The sequence below is a fragment of the Pelodiscus sinensis genome, chromosome 8, assembly GCF_049634645.1.
Source record: "Pelodiscus sinensis isolate JC-2024 chromosome 8, ASM4963464v1, whole genome shotgun sequence".
Classification (NCBI taxonomy): Eukaryota; Metazoa; Chordata; order Testudines; family Trionychidae; genus Pelodiscus; species Pelodiscus sinensis.
This window is the reverse complement of record NC_134718.1, coordinates 52,182,783-52,202,493: the sequence shown is the minus strand read 5'-3', so window position 1 is coordinate 52,202,493 and position 19,711 is coordinate 52,182,783. Positions and strand designations below refer to the sequence as shown.

General features: G+C 39.5%; 1 protein-coding gene across 2 annotated transcripts in view; it reads left to right on the top strand.

Moving 5' to 3' along the window:
- Positions 1-19,711, top strand: part of DOCK1 (dedicator of cytokinesis 1) — a 572,428-nt gene that overhangs the window by 180,952 nt on the left and 371,765 nt on the right. For both annotated transcript variants that reach the window (XM_075935276.1, XM_075935277.1), the window contains exons 26-27: positions 14,887-15,014; positions 17,863-17,958. In XM_075935276.1, the coding sequence (XP_075791391.1) occupies positions 14,887-15,014; positions 17,863-17,958 (224 nt within the window). The remainder of the gene's footprint in view (positions 1-14,886; positions 15,015-17,862; positions 17,959-19,711) is intronic.

Sequence of the window (19,711 nt, the reverse complement as noted above, 5' to 3'; positions counted from 1 at the left end):
TTAGCAGCCCTGATCCAAAAAAGGTTCCCACCACTGTTCTATAAGGACAAGCAGGACTGGAGCAGCCCTCTCTTAATTGATTAGCCAATTACACAAAATTATATATCTCTAGTATATATATGGGCCATAAAGTAAAAAGGGCTGTAAAAAAAGAGCTATCTAATTTCTCTGCCTAATTTATATCTAACTACCACAGCATGGATGAAGAAAAGTAATTTTTAAAAATATTGTCAGTCTCGTTTATTTAAAGAAATTTAATATTGATAGTTCAATTTTCTTTAAATTCCTTGACTATATGTCTTCTAATGTATCCTGTTTTTGGGTAGCAAAAACATTTCAGATTTATCACACATAATTCCTTCTTTGTCTGATATTGTAAAAAGAAGCCATTTAGGTGAGAGAAGTCACTAGTAACAGGAGCTTGAAGCTTTCAAGAAGGCTATGGTTCTTTTTATCTACTGTGGATTTTACTTGTAGGTAGAGATGACATATTGAAAAAACGGAGTCTGAACTTAGGGATTGAACCATATAGTAATAGGACTTTGATAAATAGGATTACTCGGTACTGCAAGGTGTGCAAGGCAACCTCCTTCCTCTACTCCAAAAAAAACCAATTAAAGTTGATTTAAAAGTGTGTCCTACTGAAAAGGTTGATGCATTGATACTTTTATTTAAGATCATACTTCTACGTTTCTATTCTTAACCCATAGTTCTCAAGTATTTAGTGATTATGCTGAAAAATTCATTTTGAGGCTAAAATATAAGGGGAAAAGTAAAAAAATGTGGGGGGAATAGTTCTTGGACTAATATAAAACCGATTAAAAAAATAATGTGTCTAATGCAGAGTGCATTAGTCCTTAAGTGTGTGTCTAAAATACATGGCTCCATCGATGGAGCCATGTACATTAGGCTGATCGGCAAAGGGAAATGAAGCCGTGATTTAAATAATCGCGGCTTCATTTAAATTTAAATGGCTGCCCCGCTGAACCGACAAACAGCTGATCAGCTGTTTGTTGACTCAACGGAGCAGCCATTTAAATTTAAATGAAGCCGCGATTATTTAAATCGCGGCTTCATTTCCCTTTGCTGAACAATCAAATCTACATGGCTCCATCGATGGAGCCATGTAGTTTAGACGTACCCTAAGACTCAACATTTTGAAAGGGGTGCTCAATAGGTGCTGCTCCTTAAAATGTACAAGTATCCTGTGCATTTATAGTGTTCTGTAGTTACCTGAATTATATATATCCTCATAGCCCCATACTGTGAAAATGTAGTTCTAAATGTGTGGAGTAAATGCTTTTCCTGTTTTGAATTTTTATATAAATAAATTGATTGGTTAAACCAAGTGTAAGCACATGCACTCATATATGCTTTCACATGCAGAGTGCCTGCCTGAGAGTAACGGCTCCCAATGGTTCACAGATCATTTAGTGTATTAGGAGGCAAATTTGACAGATGGGTAATAAAATAAATTACATATATCTTTCATATTAAAGTGACTTGGGCAAGTAAATGCAGGAATGGGTATAGTAGAGATAAGAAACTGTCTAGAAACTTGAAGAAGGGTCAAACGGAACAACTTGAATATAAATATACTGCCATATATAAAGGAAATTAAAGGGTAAAAATTACTCTAAGGTTACTTTGTGGGCTAAAATATTTTTTTAAAAGAAAATAAGCATGACAGTATATACATACAATTTCTTACATTTTACTTCTGTGTCCCTAAAACTGAAATAAGTGTGCTATATCATTTAGGACCCATGATCTGTGTTCAAGGAACTGACTTAAGCCTCACACTTTCGAAGAGACTGGATAGTTAATGAAATTGATAATGAGAGTCAGAAACTACACTAGCCAAAAACTGCTGAACTGGCAGATCTGCATGGAGAGAGGTCCAGCAGAGCCATATTCTACTTACACACCCGGGACTATACTATTAAATGCTTAGTAATCTCAATAGATGAGTTTGGAAGAATGCTACCATGAACAAGCCAGAAACTACACCAGCAAAAGACCTAGTTGTCGCACGAGCAGAGCAGTTCCATGGGATCTTCATGCTCTCTGGGTCCCTAAGTAATAACTGTAACCTGACATTTTCTTGTTATGTTGCTGGTCATCTGCGATAACCCCCTCATGTTAGTGGCTAATAGCAAGAGGAATAAAGCAGACTCATTAGCCAGTAGAAGATGGTGCAAAGTAGAAACAGCTTTCAATGGACAAGAAGCAGGATATGAGTTAACAATATGACCTTATTGGCAAGAAGGCTAATAGCATATTAAGCTGCATTATTAGTAGGAGCACTGCCAACAGATTATATGAAGCAGTTATTTGTCTATTGGCCATTGGTGAGGCCATATATGAAGTACTGTGTCCCATTTTAGGCCCCTCCCCACTACAGAAAGGTGTGGACAAACTGTAGAGAGTCTAGCAGAGGAAAACAAATGTGATTAGAGGGATGGGACACATGACTTATAAGGAGAGACTAAAGGGACTGGACTTATTTATGTGCAGAAGAGAAGAGCGAAGGGGGATTTGATAGCAGCCTTCAATACCCTGAAGGGGGTCTAAAGAGGACCAAGCTAGGCTGTTCTCATTGAGGGCAGATAATAGAACAAGAAACAATGGTCTCCAGCTCCAATGGAAGGGTGGTGAAACATAGGAAAGTGGTGGAATCTCCATCCCTCAAGGTTTTTAAGCCCAGTTTGACAAAGCATGGGTGGGTTGATTTAGTTGGGGTTGGTCTTGCTTAGAGTAAGGGGTTGAACTAGATTATCTCCTGAGGTCTCTTCCAATCCTAATTTTCTATGATTTTGTAAAGTATTCACAAGACTTACTCTGACTTTTCAGCGAAGAGTTGAGGACAAGAGGGTATTTGGGTGGTGGAGCAGGACATGAAATGTGAGGGGAGTGATTGAGTGATGAAGGATGTGGTGATGGGAGAGATGAGTAAGAGGGCACTCCTCTCTAGAAGACAATTTGAATGGTTTTGGTGCCTGTATGGTTAGCTTTAGACATGCCTAAAGTCTGGTTATAAAATGTGTTTAACTGCAAAATAATGGCATGACCTTATTTCCATAACTCTCATCTTCTAATTTCCCTTCCTTTTCTCCCCAGCCTTCTACCCTCAACATGTAGACGCCTTTACTTATCACGGCTGCTGTTGAACTGTAGACTTTTTGGGGGCAGGGACTATTTTCTTATACGTTTTTGGAAAACACCTAGGACATTTCGGATTCTAATTTAATATAAACAATAAGGTAGTTTGATGGAACCTAGCCTAGTTTTGGTTTTGGTGACTGTGTTACCATTTAATGGCTTTCAGAGGGCATAAGAGAAATGAGTCTCTGATCGTGTACAGGCCCACAGATGGGGGAGAGAAAAGAGCAAAGAGGGTAGTTGCCCTGGAAGTCCGGTGATACAAAAGAGCCAGGGGCTCCTAGCTGCTGTGAGGGCAGGAGCAGTGGTGTCTGAAACCCTAGGCCCTTGAAATCACCACTGAAGTGCAGCGAAGTGTGCTCAGGGCTGGCTGCAGCGTGTGCAATCCAGTAAGTGCTGAGTCCTGGCTGCCCCCAGCTCCACTCCTTCTGCCTGAGACCCTGCCCCTTCTAAGAGCGTGGAGCTGTCCACCTTGGCCAGGGTCCAGGCAAGTCTGTAAGCCCCCCTCTTTCTGGAAGATCGGTCACCATGTCAAAAACACTACTTACTGTAAATCTAAGTAGTTGAGGCCAAACACTGCATGGGAATGGAGTCTCAGTTCTCCAGATCACAGTTGAAGTATTTACTGTAGCATTATGTTCTCTACCAGCTTTGTAGCTAGAACGCTGACTGGCATGCAGACTTTTTTACAAATAGGAACATTGGTTTCAAAATAAATTCAGCCAATAGCTCTCTCTGAAGCCAAATTACCTCTCTTCCTTACCCCCCTTGCCTTGAATGATTAGTGAGTCCTTATTACTGAAGCGTAGTTCCACTGTCCCAGTCCCTTCTCATTTATTTGAGACGCTAATTTAAAACTGATGGGCTATTAATATGACAATATTGTTATGTGCTAACCCAGTATCATAATAGACAAATATATTTTCTAAAAAGCCAAACGTGGTTCAGGCTATTGGAATACATAAAAAGCTTGAAGAGGTGTAGAAAATCAAGAAGCACTTCACCCAAATATTTTACCATTAGGAAAAATATGCTATCAAAATACACGTCACTGGACAACAGGGATATATCTTGTGGTATTTCCAGCTAACTTCATAAATCAGAATGCCTGGAATATATGGATTTTAGAAGACTTGGGATATTTTCTCCACACATCTCCCCTCCTCCCAAGTAGCTGAAGTATCAGTTATTGACAGTGCTGGAGGAAGTATACTGGACCATATCCAATGATCTTTGCTATGTATGGCAACCTGATTGCTCAATAACACAAATATGTGCTCTGAAAGTCCATCTGCATGATTACAGTGATACTGCATATACAAGTCTGGTATAGTATTTTGGCTTTGTATTGTAGCTGCTGTGATTTCAAAGTAGGTGATATAGGACAGTGTTTCTGAAAGTGCTCCACAAAACCACTTTGAGAAACACATTAACCAGCCTCTCCTGTTTATTTACTAGTGCCGTGACCATGGAGCCTCGTGGCTCCCATTGGCTCTGTTTCGTCCTTTGCAGTCAAGGGGAGCCGCTGGAAGTGGCGTGGGCCAGGCCAGTTAATGTATTTCTCAAAGTGGTTTTGTGGAGCACTTTCAGAAACACTGATATAAGGCATGCTTGATCCATGAATTTACTTGCTTACTGTATATTCTGTTGTGCCAGAGTCTCCGTATAATGAATTTTGTTCCTTTTGAGAACCCTAGATTACTCCTTTTCCTTTGTAGAACCTGCATCACTTTTAGGAGGATTCCTGTTGCTCTGGAGGAAAACTCCTTCACAATACTTGAATTTTGTTGCTTGTTCTGTTTCTGCAGTGGTTCAAAATGGGAAAACTTGTACTAAAATGGAGAACTTGATTAGTGTTTAAAATTAACCCATCAGTCAAGCAGAAATATTTTGTTGGGGTATAGCTATACAGCAACATTATTTTGAAATAACGAGCATTATTTAGAAATAATTTAGTCTGCGTCTCTACATAGCAGGCAGTTATTTCGAAATAATGTCAAAATACTGTCAAGCTGGAGGATTTCTTACTCTGACTCCTGTAGCCCTCATTGTACGAGGAGTAAGGGAAGTCAGAGGAAGAGTGCTCAACTCCAAAATAAATGTTGTGTAGATGCTCCCAATTTTGAAATAAGCTACTCAATTGATGTTGCTCAATTTACGTAGTCTATTTTGAGTTAAGCCCTGTTGTGTAGATGCACCCTTGGTGAGGAATTACCAGTTGACTTTCAAGATCAAAGACTCTTGCCATTTCCAAATTTTATGCATAAACTACCAAATGTAACACACAGCTTTGTACAGACTGCTGCTGCTTTGGGGTTCATCACATTTCTAACTTTAAACAATGAATATCCACTACTGTTTAAAGAAAAAAGGTTTTTTGTTTCTTCTGGAAATTATTCCCTTAGGGTATGTCTACACTACCCTCCTAGTTCGAACTAGGAGGGTAATGTAGGCATACCACACTTGCAAATGAAGCCCGGGATTTGAATTTCCCGGGCTTCATTTGCATAAGCGGGGCACCACCATTTTTAAATCCCCGCTCGTTCGAACCCTGTGCCGTGCGGCTACACGCAGCACGAACTAGGTAGTTCTAACTAGGCTTCCTAGTTCAAACTACCGTTACTCCTCATTCCACGAATTTCCATGAATTTCCCGGGCTTCATTTGCATAAGCGGGGCTCCGCCATTTTTAAATCCCTGCTCATTCGAACCCTGTGCCGCGCGGCTACACGCGGCACGAACTAGGTAGTTCGAACTAGGCTTCCTAGTTCGAACTACCGTTACTCCTCATTCCACGAGGAGTAACGGTAGTTCGAACTAGGAAGCCTAGTTCGAACTACCTAGTTCGTGCCGCGTGTAGCCGCGCGGCACAAGGTTCGAACGAGCGGGGATTTAAAAATGGCGGAGCCCCGCTTATGCAAATGAAGCCCGGGAAATTCATGGAAATTCGTGGAATGAGGAGTAACGGTAGTTTGAACTAGGAAGCCTAGTTAGAACTACCTAGTTCGTGCTGCGTGTAGCCGCACGGCACAGGGTTCGAACGAGCGGGGATTTAAAAATGGTGGTGCCCCGCTTATGCAAATGAAGCCCGGGCTTCATTTGCAAGTGCGGTATGCCTACATTACCCCGCTAGTTCGAACTAGCGGGGTAGTGTAGACATACCCTTAGTCATAGAACCAAACTAATTTATATCAATTTGTGATGGGCATAGTCATTCAGTTCCATCCACAGGCTATGTTATATATCTACTTTATCTGTTAGATGTCCTGCTGGTTTTATATCTTCACTTATATACTTATTTTTTAAACTTGATAGATAAATTAGATTTTCCTTGGGGGGAAACAAACAACTAATTAATCTTGATCGGTCTTTGGCATGGACAAAGCTCTACTCAAACTTTTCTCTAGTCTCACAATGGAACCATACTTAAATTACTTCTACCTTTATTTGTCCTCAATCTGATTTGACAGAACAATCACTGTAAGGGCATTGAAAAGATCATTTGGTCATAGTTATGTTATTAGAGAGGTTCAAGTCTTTGACAAAACATTATTGCTTGGAATTGTATTGCAAATATGACCCAAGTATGTCCTGTTTGATTTGGAAGATTTATTCAAGAGCTAGAGAATGATAGTCTTCCACCCCCTTTGTTTTTTTGGAGGATTTCTGTTTTGGTTTATGTAATTTGTAGATATACTAAAATTGGCAGCAGCATGGTCAATAGGAATGAAGCATGAGACTGAGAATGAGGATATGTGGAGTCGGTATCTTGACTAAGGTAATTAACATCTCTGTGAATTGTTAAGCAGGTTAAGTGCCAAAACCCCTTTGAAAATCTCAGCGCTCATCTCTAAGAACTGGGATGATACTTTCTTACTTTGTAAAGCAGTTTGAATTCTAATTCTGCCCAGTACTGAGAGTATTGATATTTAGATGTTAAAATCCTATTTCAGCTGGGTGCTTGGGTACAAACCTAACTTTAAGAATGCACATAGTACCACTGAAATAGACAAGGAGAGGAGAACATTTATTTTATTGGACCATATTCTGTTGGTGGAAGGGACAAGCTTTCATGTCTCTTTCTCAGATCTGGGGAAGGTAACCAGGGTTTCCAAGCTAACTGTAAGGCATTATAGATGGCTAAGTATATGGGGTTTATACATATGGTATGAGACTACTAAAAATGAAGTGTGCAATTAATACCTCTTTAGTTGTAGGATAATGGAGCAGCAGCAGAGTTTCTTACAAATTGTTGTAATGAGCCATAAAACCAGTGTATCTGATAAGTCCATGGTTATTAATGTACAGAAGAGAGTTGCATTTAAGCTACTATGCTTGTCTTTTGAAAGTATTGTGTAGGTTTTCTTTGAGACTGAGGAATGAGAGGTCAGATATGGAATGGTGATTCTGACAAAAGTGCTCCCCCACAGGTGATAGGATGTTTTTGTCCTTATCATTTTTCTCTGAGGCTACGTCTAGACTACAGACTTCTTGCGGAAGAAGCTTTTTTCGGAAGAGATCTTCCAAAAAACTTTTTGCAAAAGAGAGCGTCCACACTGCAAAAGTGCATTGAAAAAGTGATGTGCTTTTTCGAAAGATAGCGTCCAGACTTCCTGGAAGCTTCCTCGCATGTAAACAGTGATTTCTATGGACAGAATGGTCACGAGGGCACATGTGCTTTTTCCTCTTCTCTCTTCTTCCAAAAAACCTCCCTCTTCCCCGTCCACATTTTTGCGAAAGAGCTCTTCTGCAAAAAGGCTTCTTCCTCGTAGAATGAGGATTACCAATTGTGCAAAAAGCCCTCTGTTCTTTCGGTTTACTGTTGAAAGAATGCGTTTACAGTGTGGACGTAACTCAAGTTTTGTCGGAAAAACAGCCGTTTTTCTGCAAAAACTCTGTAGTCTTGACATAGCCTGAGAGCTCAAACAAGAGCATAGTGCATTTCCTGTTTCATCCACGTGATTGTTGAGGCATTTGATGCCTGGGTTGAAGTACAGCACATATTGTGATAGCCTGTGCAGGACCACAAATCTGGAAAAGGTATGTTTTGTGGAAAACTGATCATCATAGGAGTAGTGATAAATCTTAGGATTTGAATCTATTGCATGTGGGAGGGTCTGGTGCCACATGTTCACTGGGTTTGCAATAACCAATGGATGTTTTAAACCACATATGTATTTTATTTTTTATGAATGTTAATAAAATAAAATATGCAACTTAGACTTCAAGCTTTGGTTTTATACAAATGATTTATCTGCTTTGTCATGGTATAACTCTTTACAGCTATTTCTCTGTGAAACAAAGCCAAGTGTTGACTGAATTTTGTGAAGTCTGCGTTCTTAGCTGAAAAATCAACTGATTTTTTTTATTAGAAAATTGCTTGCCCATAAATGTTTAATAGAAAACATACACTATTTATGTGAGCTCTTACTGTTTAATTTTAATAAAAAATGTTAATCTTGATCTCAGTGGTATGTAATGGAAGCAAAGTTATTTAACATCACTTTATGGATTATTTGTTTAATGGGCCAAAACAAAAAATTAAAAAGCACCAGACTTAATGTTCATAAAAACAAATGCTTTAAACTGACAAATTTGTTAATATACATATACGGTTTGATGTTTCATACTTCTCATATCATTGTTGTGGTGAAACATTTGTGCTTGGATAGTCAGAGGCTGGTAATGCCTGTTGAGCGTTCTCTTAGGAAGATTAATGTTTTATTCTCAATGCATATTACCCTGACATTAATCATTGTGGGTTAGACCTGTGGAAGAACAGATGTCGAATTATTGTAGTCTGTAATCATTGTGTATCATACTTATGAGCTATCTTCAAAGCTGGCTTTTGAACAGGAGAGTAATGTTATAGACTATGGATTTCTCCAGATTGCTCATTAATAAATGTTGGGAGGTGCATGTTACAGGCAGTTTGGTAAAGATTAACCTTTTGTATTCCGTATTTTTGATCATTTAAATATAGATGATGAAATATTGTGAATAATGTTCAGGCTGGTAGGAAGGATGCATTTAAAGCATTACCTGCTTTGTACCAGGGATGTTAAAAAGTGTTTTCCTATGTAAATGTGTAACTGCTGAAACTGTCAGCATTTACATGCAGGAGGGGAGCAGCAGCATGTGGGGGAAGGCGGCTCTACAAGATCCGGTACACATGGGAAGCTGACTTTTAAATTGGCTCCATTTGTACAGTGGCTCCTGTGGAGCCCCCCCTCCCCCCCCCACACACACAATGCTTCTGCCTCTAGCAGCAGCCAGTGCTCATAGGGAGTTGGCTTAAAAGCCAGCTTCTCGGAAGCTGCCTGCACCCCTCCCCCCCCAAAGTCCCCTGCTGACCCTGGGCTCCATGCCGCACTGCTGTTTTGAAATGCCAAGAGGAACCTGGAGTCATCTGGGGGACAGCGCCACACGGAGCCCGGGATCAACTGGGGACTCCCCAGCTGACCCAGGGCTCCGCTCGGCATTTCCGTGGAACCAGGGGTAATCTGGGGACTCTGCAGCTGACCCTGGGCTTCGCACAGCATTTCTGTGGAATCCGGAGTTAGCTAGGGAGTCCCTTGCTAATCCCAGGTTCCATGGAAAAGCCATGCAGAGCCCTGGGTCAGCTGGGAACCCCCGGGGTCATTTGGGGGGTCAGCTGGGGAGGCTGTGCGATGCCTCCATGGCGTTTCAAAGCTGCAGTGCCGCACAGAGCCCATACCCCGTGCTCCATGTGGCACTGCTATTTTGAAGTACCCCTCTTTCCCCTCTTTGCTGCCTTTGCTTATTGGATAGTCGACCAGTTCTTAACATCCTTAATCATGACCACAATTTCCATTTTTTTACTTCATAATACAGATTGAACTTCTAGTCCCATACCCTTGGGACCAGAGTGGTGTTAAAGCAGAAATTGCCAAAGCATGGGAGATCAATATTGTCTTATCAGCATTACAAACACTTCTGCTGCTTACTGGCTCTTTAGAAAACATTGAGGGGTAAATTAGAAATAAATATCATTACTGAACACTGAGAGCCAGGTCTATTGGCTGTAAGCAAACTTGGACCATGGGAAACTTGGCCACACCCATGATAAGTGGTCATCCAGCTAACTAAAATTATGCTGAACCAGAGAGTACCAGACTAGAGAGGTTCAACCAGTATGTATTAGTTTTCTGACTGCTAGAAGATAAGCTTCAAACTATAAGGGTTATTTCTGTGTAGTATTTCCCCCTATAATTAGGTAGAGTGTACACAACAGGTCCCAGAAAGATCTCATGGTGATGATTGTGATTGTACTTTGTTGTTTGCCTACAAAAGCTATCATGTCTGGGTAGGAAATCTCCAAGTAGTATAATTATAATCAACTAATGTTACTGTTCCAAACAAGTACAAGTGTAGGAATGAATAATTTTTACCGGTTAAAGTCTTTAAATATAAACTGAGGCCACACCCAATTGCAGAGTCCTCATCTCTGCAAACTTGTGTGTGTATGTGTTGTGTGTGACTGATATTGATTGGTGGTACATCTGAGACATCCTTGACTCCTTGTTTTATCTTCATGTTATATAACCTGTAAGATTTACAAACTACACCATTCATTTATTCACAGCTTGGCTCATAGGAAAGCAAAGTTCCACTGAAAAATTTTGTCAAGTCCTCATTGCTACTTGAAAGTAGTCAGCCCTCTGTATAGACGGTTATAATTTCAAATGGAAGTAATATGACAAATCAATTAGGTGGTTTTCCTTGTCTCTCAAAAGCAGCTTGCTTTCCTTCTCTATTGATCACTCTCAGCTCCTGGCAACCCACTCAAAGCTGATGTAACTGCAGTTTTTAGCTTTCCACATGCTTTGCAGATACAACATTGATCTGTGACTATTTTCTAGGAGTAGGATTTAAAAGGGGCATGAAACATTGAGATCTCTAATTAAGAGCTTTTGTGATGGTACTGATTCATGCACTGAGAAGTTTCACAACAAGAAGCTAGCAGAGACAGTGTTACCTTGTTCCGGACTCTAAGCAGGAATATTGCCCCTAGCACATACTAATAATGAATACGGGGCCCCCTTGAGTTGCTTGGAGCCCTAAAGCAATTGTGCAGTCTGCACCAGCTCAGTTAGCACCAGCTCTGCAAGTTAGTAGTTATATCTCCATAGGGCCTGACAACAATATGTCAGAATACCCCTTTTACCTATTTCATTAAAAGCTGTAGAACACAAACTGGTTATTTAAAAAAAAATGCCTATTTTAAGTCTGAGGTAAATGATGTCCCTCATAATTTAATCTTATTGAATTATGAACACTTTACAGCAGCTAGTATTCAAGAAGCCATTTGTTTTGCTTCTTATTAGGAGTTAAACATATTAAAGCATGCTTAGTCAGAGCTATGACAGTATGTCTAACCTCCTCCATAACAGATTTGAAGGGCTGTACTGTGTGATAGATATTCCAAACATCTGCAAAGTATTACCTCAAAACAGCTCCAGTGACAAATGAAAGTTTTTATTAATGTTCATAAGACTGTTTCTTACCAACATTTCGAATACTCTCCTTGATTAGCTGATGGCAAGATATTCTGTGTCCCATATCCCCATTTTTTCATTGCCATAGTGAATGTGTTTTATGATTGTGTATCTTAAAAACTCACACAGCAGATTATTATGTTAAATACTTATTATTCATTACCTTCTAGGCAGGATAAAGTTGTCAAACTTCATGCTACATAAAGTACTTTCAGATATAATAAAAGATTCTGTCAACGTGCTATTTTATTGTTATACATGTATACATTTTCTTCTTGGTTATGTAACACAGAATTTTATCAATTTATTATAAACCCATAAGTTTTTATTTGTACATTTAAAGACTGAAATGAAGTTTTGGCCTCAGTTACACTGTTAACTTTTTAGGCTATGCCTACATTTAAAATGTGTCTGTAGAACAGCTGCAACTGTGCCACTGTAGAGCTTCAGTGTAGATGCTCACTACAGCAACAGGAGAGGTTCTCTTTTCACTGCCCTGAACAGTGGCAGCTACATTGACAGAATTCTTTTGTTGACCTAATGCTTTCAGTACCAGGGATTAGGTTAGCATAGCTACGTCTCTCAGAGGATGTGGATATTTCATGCTGTTGAGAAATTTAGCTGTGACGATGAATGTTTCAAGTAAAGACCATCACATATCTTTCTAGTTTCTAAAGATTGTGAATCTATAGATAATACTTACCTGTAAGGTACATAGAACTCTGTAATGACAATATTTATCTGTGGATATGCATTCATTAACTTCTTTTGGAATCTAGTTTTGTCAGCTGCCTAGAGGGAGGTCTTAAATAGAAAATGAACATGTGGTGATGTGATGGAGTCATGGATATACATACCCCTCAAGTACATGCAATGCAGGCCTAATAGTTGTGCCTTGAGGCAGATGTTTCAACTTTCAGTCTGTGATTCTGCTCCCTGGGAGACTTATGTCACAGGCTAAATGACCAAGGATCATATAAACAGAAATACTGCATTCAAGGGACTCTGCTATTAGCTCCGGGAAGATGAATATTATTCCTTTGCTAGAAACAAAAAAAGTCTGAAGCTGATTGAAAGTACTTTCTAATAATGAGTATGCTATCTCAGACTAAATTATTAGCCATGCCATCGTTTTCCAGCAATAAAACATAAGCATATTACATTCCCTTCTTGATGTGAATTCTGCATTTCAGTCTTCATATTTCCAAAAATATGCTGCCTATCATTTTTTATAATTTAGTCCTTTGTGTAACATAGAGGAATTGGGTTCAAGCATTCAGGCAAGGCTTATGTTTTTGTTCATGGGTAGTCCCTTGGAGTGACTAAGGTGTGATACAAATGTGCTCAGAAGAGAGATCTCTCCACTGCAAGAGTGGGCAATAATTTTTGCCTGGGGGCCACTTAAATTTTTTTTTGAAGGAGCCCTGGCACACCCTGGAAGGGACGGGCTAAATGGGAAGGGGTGCCCCACCCCCAGACCACGATTGGTCTGGGGGTGGAGTAGTCCTTTTGCCCCCCCTTCCCACTAGGCACCTATGCCCTGGAAGAGGCTTGGCACGCTCCCCCTCAAACCCTGCGAGGAGCATGTGGCACTTTGAAGTGCCGCGGGCTCCTCACAGGGTCGGGGCAGGGCGAAGGAAGCTTCACACAGCTCCCTAGGCCTTGATTGGCCTGGGGGTGGGGGAGTGCATGAAGCCTCCTCCACTCTCCCCCCAGCCTGCGGGGGCATAGTGGAGAAGGTTTCGCGTGCTCCCCCGCCCCCAGGCCTTAACTGGCCTGGGGGCAGGAGAGCAGCAGGGCCTCCATGGGCCAGATCCACCCGCTTGGTGGGCCGGATCCGGCCCATGGAGGCCCTTTTGCCTACCCCTCTTCCTCTGTTTAGACAGAAGGGTAGTAGATGTAATATTACGTAAACTTTGGGTGTATGCAGGACTTTGGGAAGAGATCATTGGAAAGTGTGTGTATAACTAAAGGAGAGTAATATGCTTCACTGAACTATCTGGATTTTCACACATCGAGGGATGTGGGAAAATGCCATAATTATTGTGGGGGAAGTGTTTGGAAAAAAATCCCATGAATTTCAGTACCAGGCTACTTGCATGTGTCATTACATGGTTGAGTGATGTTGTGATACATTAGAACTTGATGTTGCCTTGGGTTGTGGTGATATCATTCTGTATGATCAGTGTCATTACTATTCCTGGAAAGAAATTCAGAAAAAGTGACAATCAATTAGTAGGAAGTAGCATTCTTCTTCAGGAAAGTGGCATCCTGTTTATCTGTTTTTTCCTTGTCCACAGTTGAATATCTGAAGGTATCATGTTGCTCTTTCAGCTCTGACAAGAAACATTTAGCTTTGCAACTTTTAGAGAAGAAGGAATTGTTTCTCTCCACTATCATCCCTCACAAAAATCACTGCATTGCTCCAACTCATAATTCAGGCTTCTGTGACAAGACAGGACAGTTCCTTTTCTCTTAAAGCGATAACATAATGAGAAAAAAGCAAACAAACAAACAAACCCTCTCTCCCATTCTTTGCAGCCTAATTTACAGGGCACATGCTCACTGGATTGTGTCAGTGCTAACTTTATGGTGCTTCCTTCCGCTTGAATATTATAGAGAAGTTGATCCATCTTACCCATTCAGAATGTAAAGGTGCTGTATAATTAAACATGCAAAACCGTATAACTTTTTTCTCAGTTATGTAGTGCTTTATGCTCATTTGTGGGTGTGTCATTTGCATGATCATAAAGCTTAAGTACATGTAGTTACCATAATTAGGAGCACTCATGTGTTTAAAGATGTTAGTATGCTTTAGTGCCTTACTGAATTGGAGCCTGGAGACAAACGGGGTTATCCAAAGGAATGTCTCCTCTGCAGTAAAAGACATGCGGCAGCAAGTCTCAAAGCCTGAGCCAACTGACTCAGTTGATCAATGCTCTGAAGCTCACTGCTCCAGAGACTTTTTTGCTATGTAGTAGAACTTTGCATCTCATTATAAATAGGCCACTTTTTGCATTTGCTTCTGACTGTTTTTTTGGCTTTTAAACTTTTACCCATAGCTTGCTCTGACGTTCTGTCTTCCAAAAAGTTAACTTTTTTCCCCTGAAAGTTTTGCTTAAAATATTAGATCTGTTTGCAATATGATATGTGTGTATAATGAAATTATGTAAGACATTCTTGTAATACTGTATCTTTCTATGCAGACTGCAGGGAGATCTTGCTGCCAATGATGACAGATCAGTTGAAATATCATTTGGAAAGGCAGGAAGACTTGGAGGCTTGCTGCCAGCTGCTTAGTAACATCCTGGAAGTCCTTTACAGGAAAGATGTGGTTAGTAACCGATGCTCATACCAATTAGCCTGTAAGAATACTATGTCTTGTGAATGATAGGAGTAATCTTGAAGTAAAGCTGGCAGTGACTTAACTTTGTCATTTTTTTCCCTGAGGTTCCTCCCCCCCCTTCTTCCATTTCTCTTTTGTGGTGATCAGAGGTGAGGAGGTAATGCCTGAAGTTTACTTTTTTACCATGTAATTATCTGACCCCAGGGTGTCTCTCTTGTAACAATCTTTAATGTGTCCAAGAGGAAATAGACTATGGTTCCCTCTGGATCTCTTCCAATAACACCACTCCAGGTATTGGTAAAATACGGGAGTTGAGTATTGAATGAGCTTGAAATTTGAACTCTTCAACCTTTTCATGGCATTGGCGCTGCAGGTTTGCTGGGCCAGCTTTTAATCCTTTGGTGATTTCATCAACTAAAGAGGATAAACACTGAGTATACTGTTTTGAAGTTTGTAGAAGAAAATTACGCTACAGGAAAAATAGTCTTTCACTGTAAAAGAGTAGCCTTAAATTAGTTTCTTAGCGACAGGACTTGTTCAAGTTATGAGGAAAATCCAAACTGCTGCTTTGATGGCATGAACGAACAGTTTATCAATAATTTAAAATGTACAGAAATATCCCTATGTGTTCTATGACATTTAAATACAATCTGCAGGAAGTAGGCTACTCTTCAGACAGCTCAGTACAACAAGGCAATCCCCCTCTAGCCATTTATCTCAAGATACAACTAAATAACTTGAAAGTACTTTCTTCTGTCTGAGTATTATTGGGAAGGCAAACAGCTCTGTACATTCAGAGTGTGAAGATGATGTATGCTTATAGATGCAAAACTGTGTAACCTTTTTTCTCAGTTATGCAGTGCCTTGTGCTCAATTGCATATATGTCATTTACATGATCCTAATTTTTTATTGACTGGACAGTGACTATACAAATAGCTCTCCTTTGATGAGAGCTGTAACCCATTCTGGCTATTTACCAATAATAAAGATTTCTGGACCAGTGGGTTTCTGCTTCCTTGTATGTGAATACCTATACTTTGGCCAGGGCAGTTGCAACTCTTTGAAAACTGTCCTTGTTAACTGCTTTCTCCCAGTGGTTCCAGATTCTGTGGCATCAGGAAGCATATTATATTTTTAAAAAAAGAGTTTATGTCCTTACAGCACACCAGGCCCTCCCCAGTTTTTTGCTGTCTACCTCTCTTATCAATCTATACTTATGGGCTGTGTCTACATTGGCACCCCTTTCCGGAAAAGGGATGCTAATGAGACACTTCGGAATTGCAAATCCACAGGGGATTTAAACATCCCCCGCGACATTTGCATTTACATGGCTGCCGCTTTTTTCCGGCTCGGGGTTTTTGCCGGAGAAAAGCGCCAGTCTAGACGCGATTTTCCGGAAAATAAGCCCTTTTCCGGAGGATCCCTTATTCCTACTTTCAAGGGATCCTCCAGGAAAGGGCTTATTTTCCGGAAAATCGCGTCTAGACTGGCGCTTTTCTCCGGCAAAAACCCCAAGCCAGAAAAAAGCGGCAGCCATGTAAATGCAAATGCCGCGGGGGATGTTTAAATCCCCCGCGGATTTGCAATTCCAAAGTGTCTCATTAGCATCCCTTTTCCGGAAAGGGGTGCCAATGTAGACACAGCCCTGGTCTTTCAGTCCCACCACCTGCTGAGCTGAATGCAGTTGAGAGGGTCTATATGAGGGGCAGAGGCAGAATTAGGAACTGGCGTCTGTTTCTGAGACAAATAACAGTTGGATGACAGAGGGCTGCTGAGTTGGCAGATGGTTGAAACAGGTATGCAGGCAGAAGAGGGAGTGGAGGAGCTGTGGGGAAAGGAAGCAATCCCCGAAAGTGAGCTGGGACACAGAGAAGAAAAGTCTTAACTTGTCACCATTAAGGAGCTTGGGTGCTGAAGAACAGTAGCTACACATACATGTACTGGAGATGAGGGATACTTTTTCACATATGCAGTGGGAGCTTCTGGTCTAGAGATTAAATGCTATCTGGTGAGCATTAGATTATTTCCCCCACTCATTTAAAAATAAAATCGATAGAAGGTTTGCACAGCTGTCCAGCAAGTGCCTTCAAAACACATCTTATTTAGAGAATGGTCTGGCACAACATTTCAAATGTTGACAATTGTAGAGTGGTCACTAAAGAAGCTTGCATTAGGGCAAGGGGAAGGCAAGTAACATTTAAGGAGCACTTTTACACTGGGGGAGTAGGGGAAGAAAGTCCTCTATCTTAGTATGATTCTTCCCTACCCCCAGCCTTTGTGGGACTCCCTCCTCTTAAAAGGTTGGGACATGTCTCCTTAATTTGTTCACAAAGACGTTCATAGTCAACACAACACTTTTTAATTCTTTTAAAATTTTTTAGCAGATGAGCTCTAAAACTAGAATATATTTGGAACAATTGGGAATCAATTTGAAAGTCCTTAGTTAAGTTGTTTAAGATATCTGATACACTGTTATTAAATATGGCATGATTACCTTAGTCAGAGGCATTTGATTTTAAATGGTGAAAAAATGTCTTTGGAACACCAAATTGTGAACTAAACAAATGACACAAACATTGTATTTTTTCTACAAGGATTTGCATTTTATTTAAATTGCTCTAATTATGTAATTGACTTTCAGCAGTAGGGAATACATTAAAAGTATATTTTTTTGTGTGCAGTCTTCGTTTTTCATCTTGTTGAGCAGTAATTGAGAGGAGTTATAATTGATTTGGTTTCAAAAGGAGAGATGGATTTAACAGCAAGCATCAATATTTGACTTGTATTGATTGTCTTTTGGTGATAATTTCCATTAGATTATCTTCTTCTCTTCAGGGACCAACACAGCGACATGTCCAGATAATCATGGAAAAGCTACTGAGGACAGTAAACAGAACAGTCATTTCCATGGGACGTGATTCAGAGCTCATTGTAAGTGCCTCTTAATGTAAACTTAAATGTATTTTTCTCACAAGTTCTTGCATATTATAGTTTTTAAATTCCTGGTGATGAAAAAGCAATCAAACCCTCCTGTAATTCTCTTGTATGTTCTGTAAATTGTAAAGTTTTGATTTATAATTTTTGCGTGGCTTATAATAGGAGGAAAAAAGTCCTTTAAAAATTGACAGTAATCATATGATGAATTTAATCAGGCATGTTTAACCAAAACTAATTTTTTTTTGCGATTACAAGATTTTAACAGGCTAAAAATGTTGTGTAAATGAAACACTTGACTTCATTCTTAAAACTTCTTCCCTTACCTCTTTCTTCTACATACTGTATTATATCATTTAAAAATATTAGAAGCGATAATGTTATGAAATAACTCTCTTCCTCAAACTGCACATTATTCCTTTACCCTAGTCTCTCACTGTGATACTTCTTTTCATCCTTCTAGCTACTCCCCTGGATATCATTCTCTTACTCTCTGTCCTTTACTCTTCATCATTGTCTATAATGGTGTTTGTATCCCTAAGAATGATGAAAACCTTCTCTTACTCCTAAGTGTCTCCCCAGCTATCATCTTGTCACTTGCTTTCAACTTTCAACAACATGCTGTCCATTAATGATTTTGTACCCATTCAGCTCCCAAAATGACAATGATTAATGCTTGAGTAAGTAAAATAGCTCTGATTATTACAGATGAAAAACTTAATATTGAGAAAACAGATGCAAGTAATTACGCTTGAATTCTGTGTGTGTGTGTGTGTGTGTGTGTGTGTGTGTGTGTGTGTGTGTGTGTTTTATATATGACAAAATATATAGACAAACAGTAAAATGCAGACAAAATATTGTTATTGTTTCTGTATGTTAAATTATTTGTAGAAATTTAGTGGATGTATCTATCAAAAGGTGTGTCTGTATTTGTATATTTAAAATGATACAAAACTAGAACAGTATATATTCTGAAGCATTAAGTTCGTAGACCCATAGTTAGTTTAGTTAGTAATTAATAAAATTTATTTACAAGTTTGTCTTACATATCTATATTTTTAACTAAGCGCAATTGTATTAAAAATGCACACCGTGAACGTGAATATAGCCTGAAAGCATTACATCTGAACACACTATAATTATTTAATGAATGCTGACAGCATCAGGAAGTTTTAAGAGGGCACTTACTATTTAAAATTCAGGGCATTTCTAAAAGCATCTCTCTGTAATCAACCAATAATGATTCACTTTTGTGGTGTCAATAAAGAAGTAAGATGGAAATGCAACCATTACTTAGTATGCATAACCTTACTCTTCTTGGATCAGCATCAGATTGAGATTTATGCATTAATTTTTTTCTTGAAAGTTGCCCCTAGAATTTAGATTAGAGAATAGATCATAGTAGAACAAATAGAAGAAATAAGAGTTTCCAGACAAAAAATCATAAAGAGGAACAGTTTAGCTGATGACATTTTTAAAAGCAATGTATCATAAATCATATATCATTCATTTTTTATGTAAAATACAGGTGCAACTGTGGTTGAATCTAAATTATTTTTTCAACTTGAAAAATGGCTATATGTTTCACTTATTTAAAATTTATTGCACTGGTAATAATATTAAAGCTATTGGAAGAGTTTTGATGATGCTTGCTTCTTTTAAAAAAGGCAGTATGTTCATTATGATAGAAATTTGTGTCGTGATTCTGCAGATATTCATTACTGAATGGTGTGTCTTGAATAACCTCATT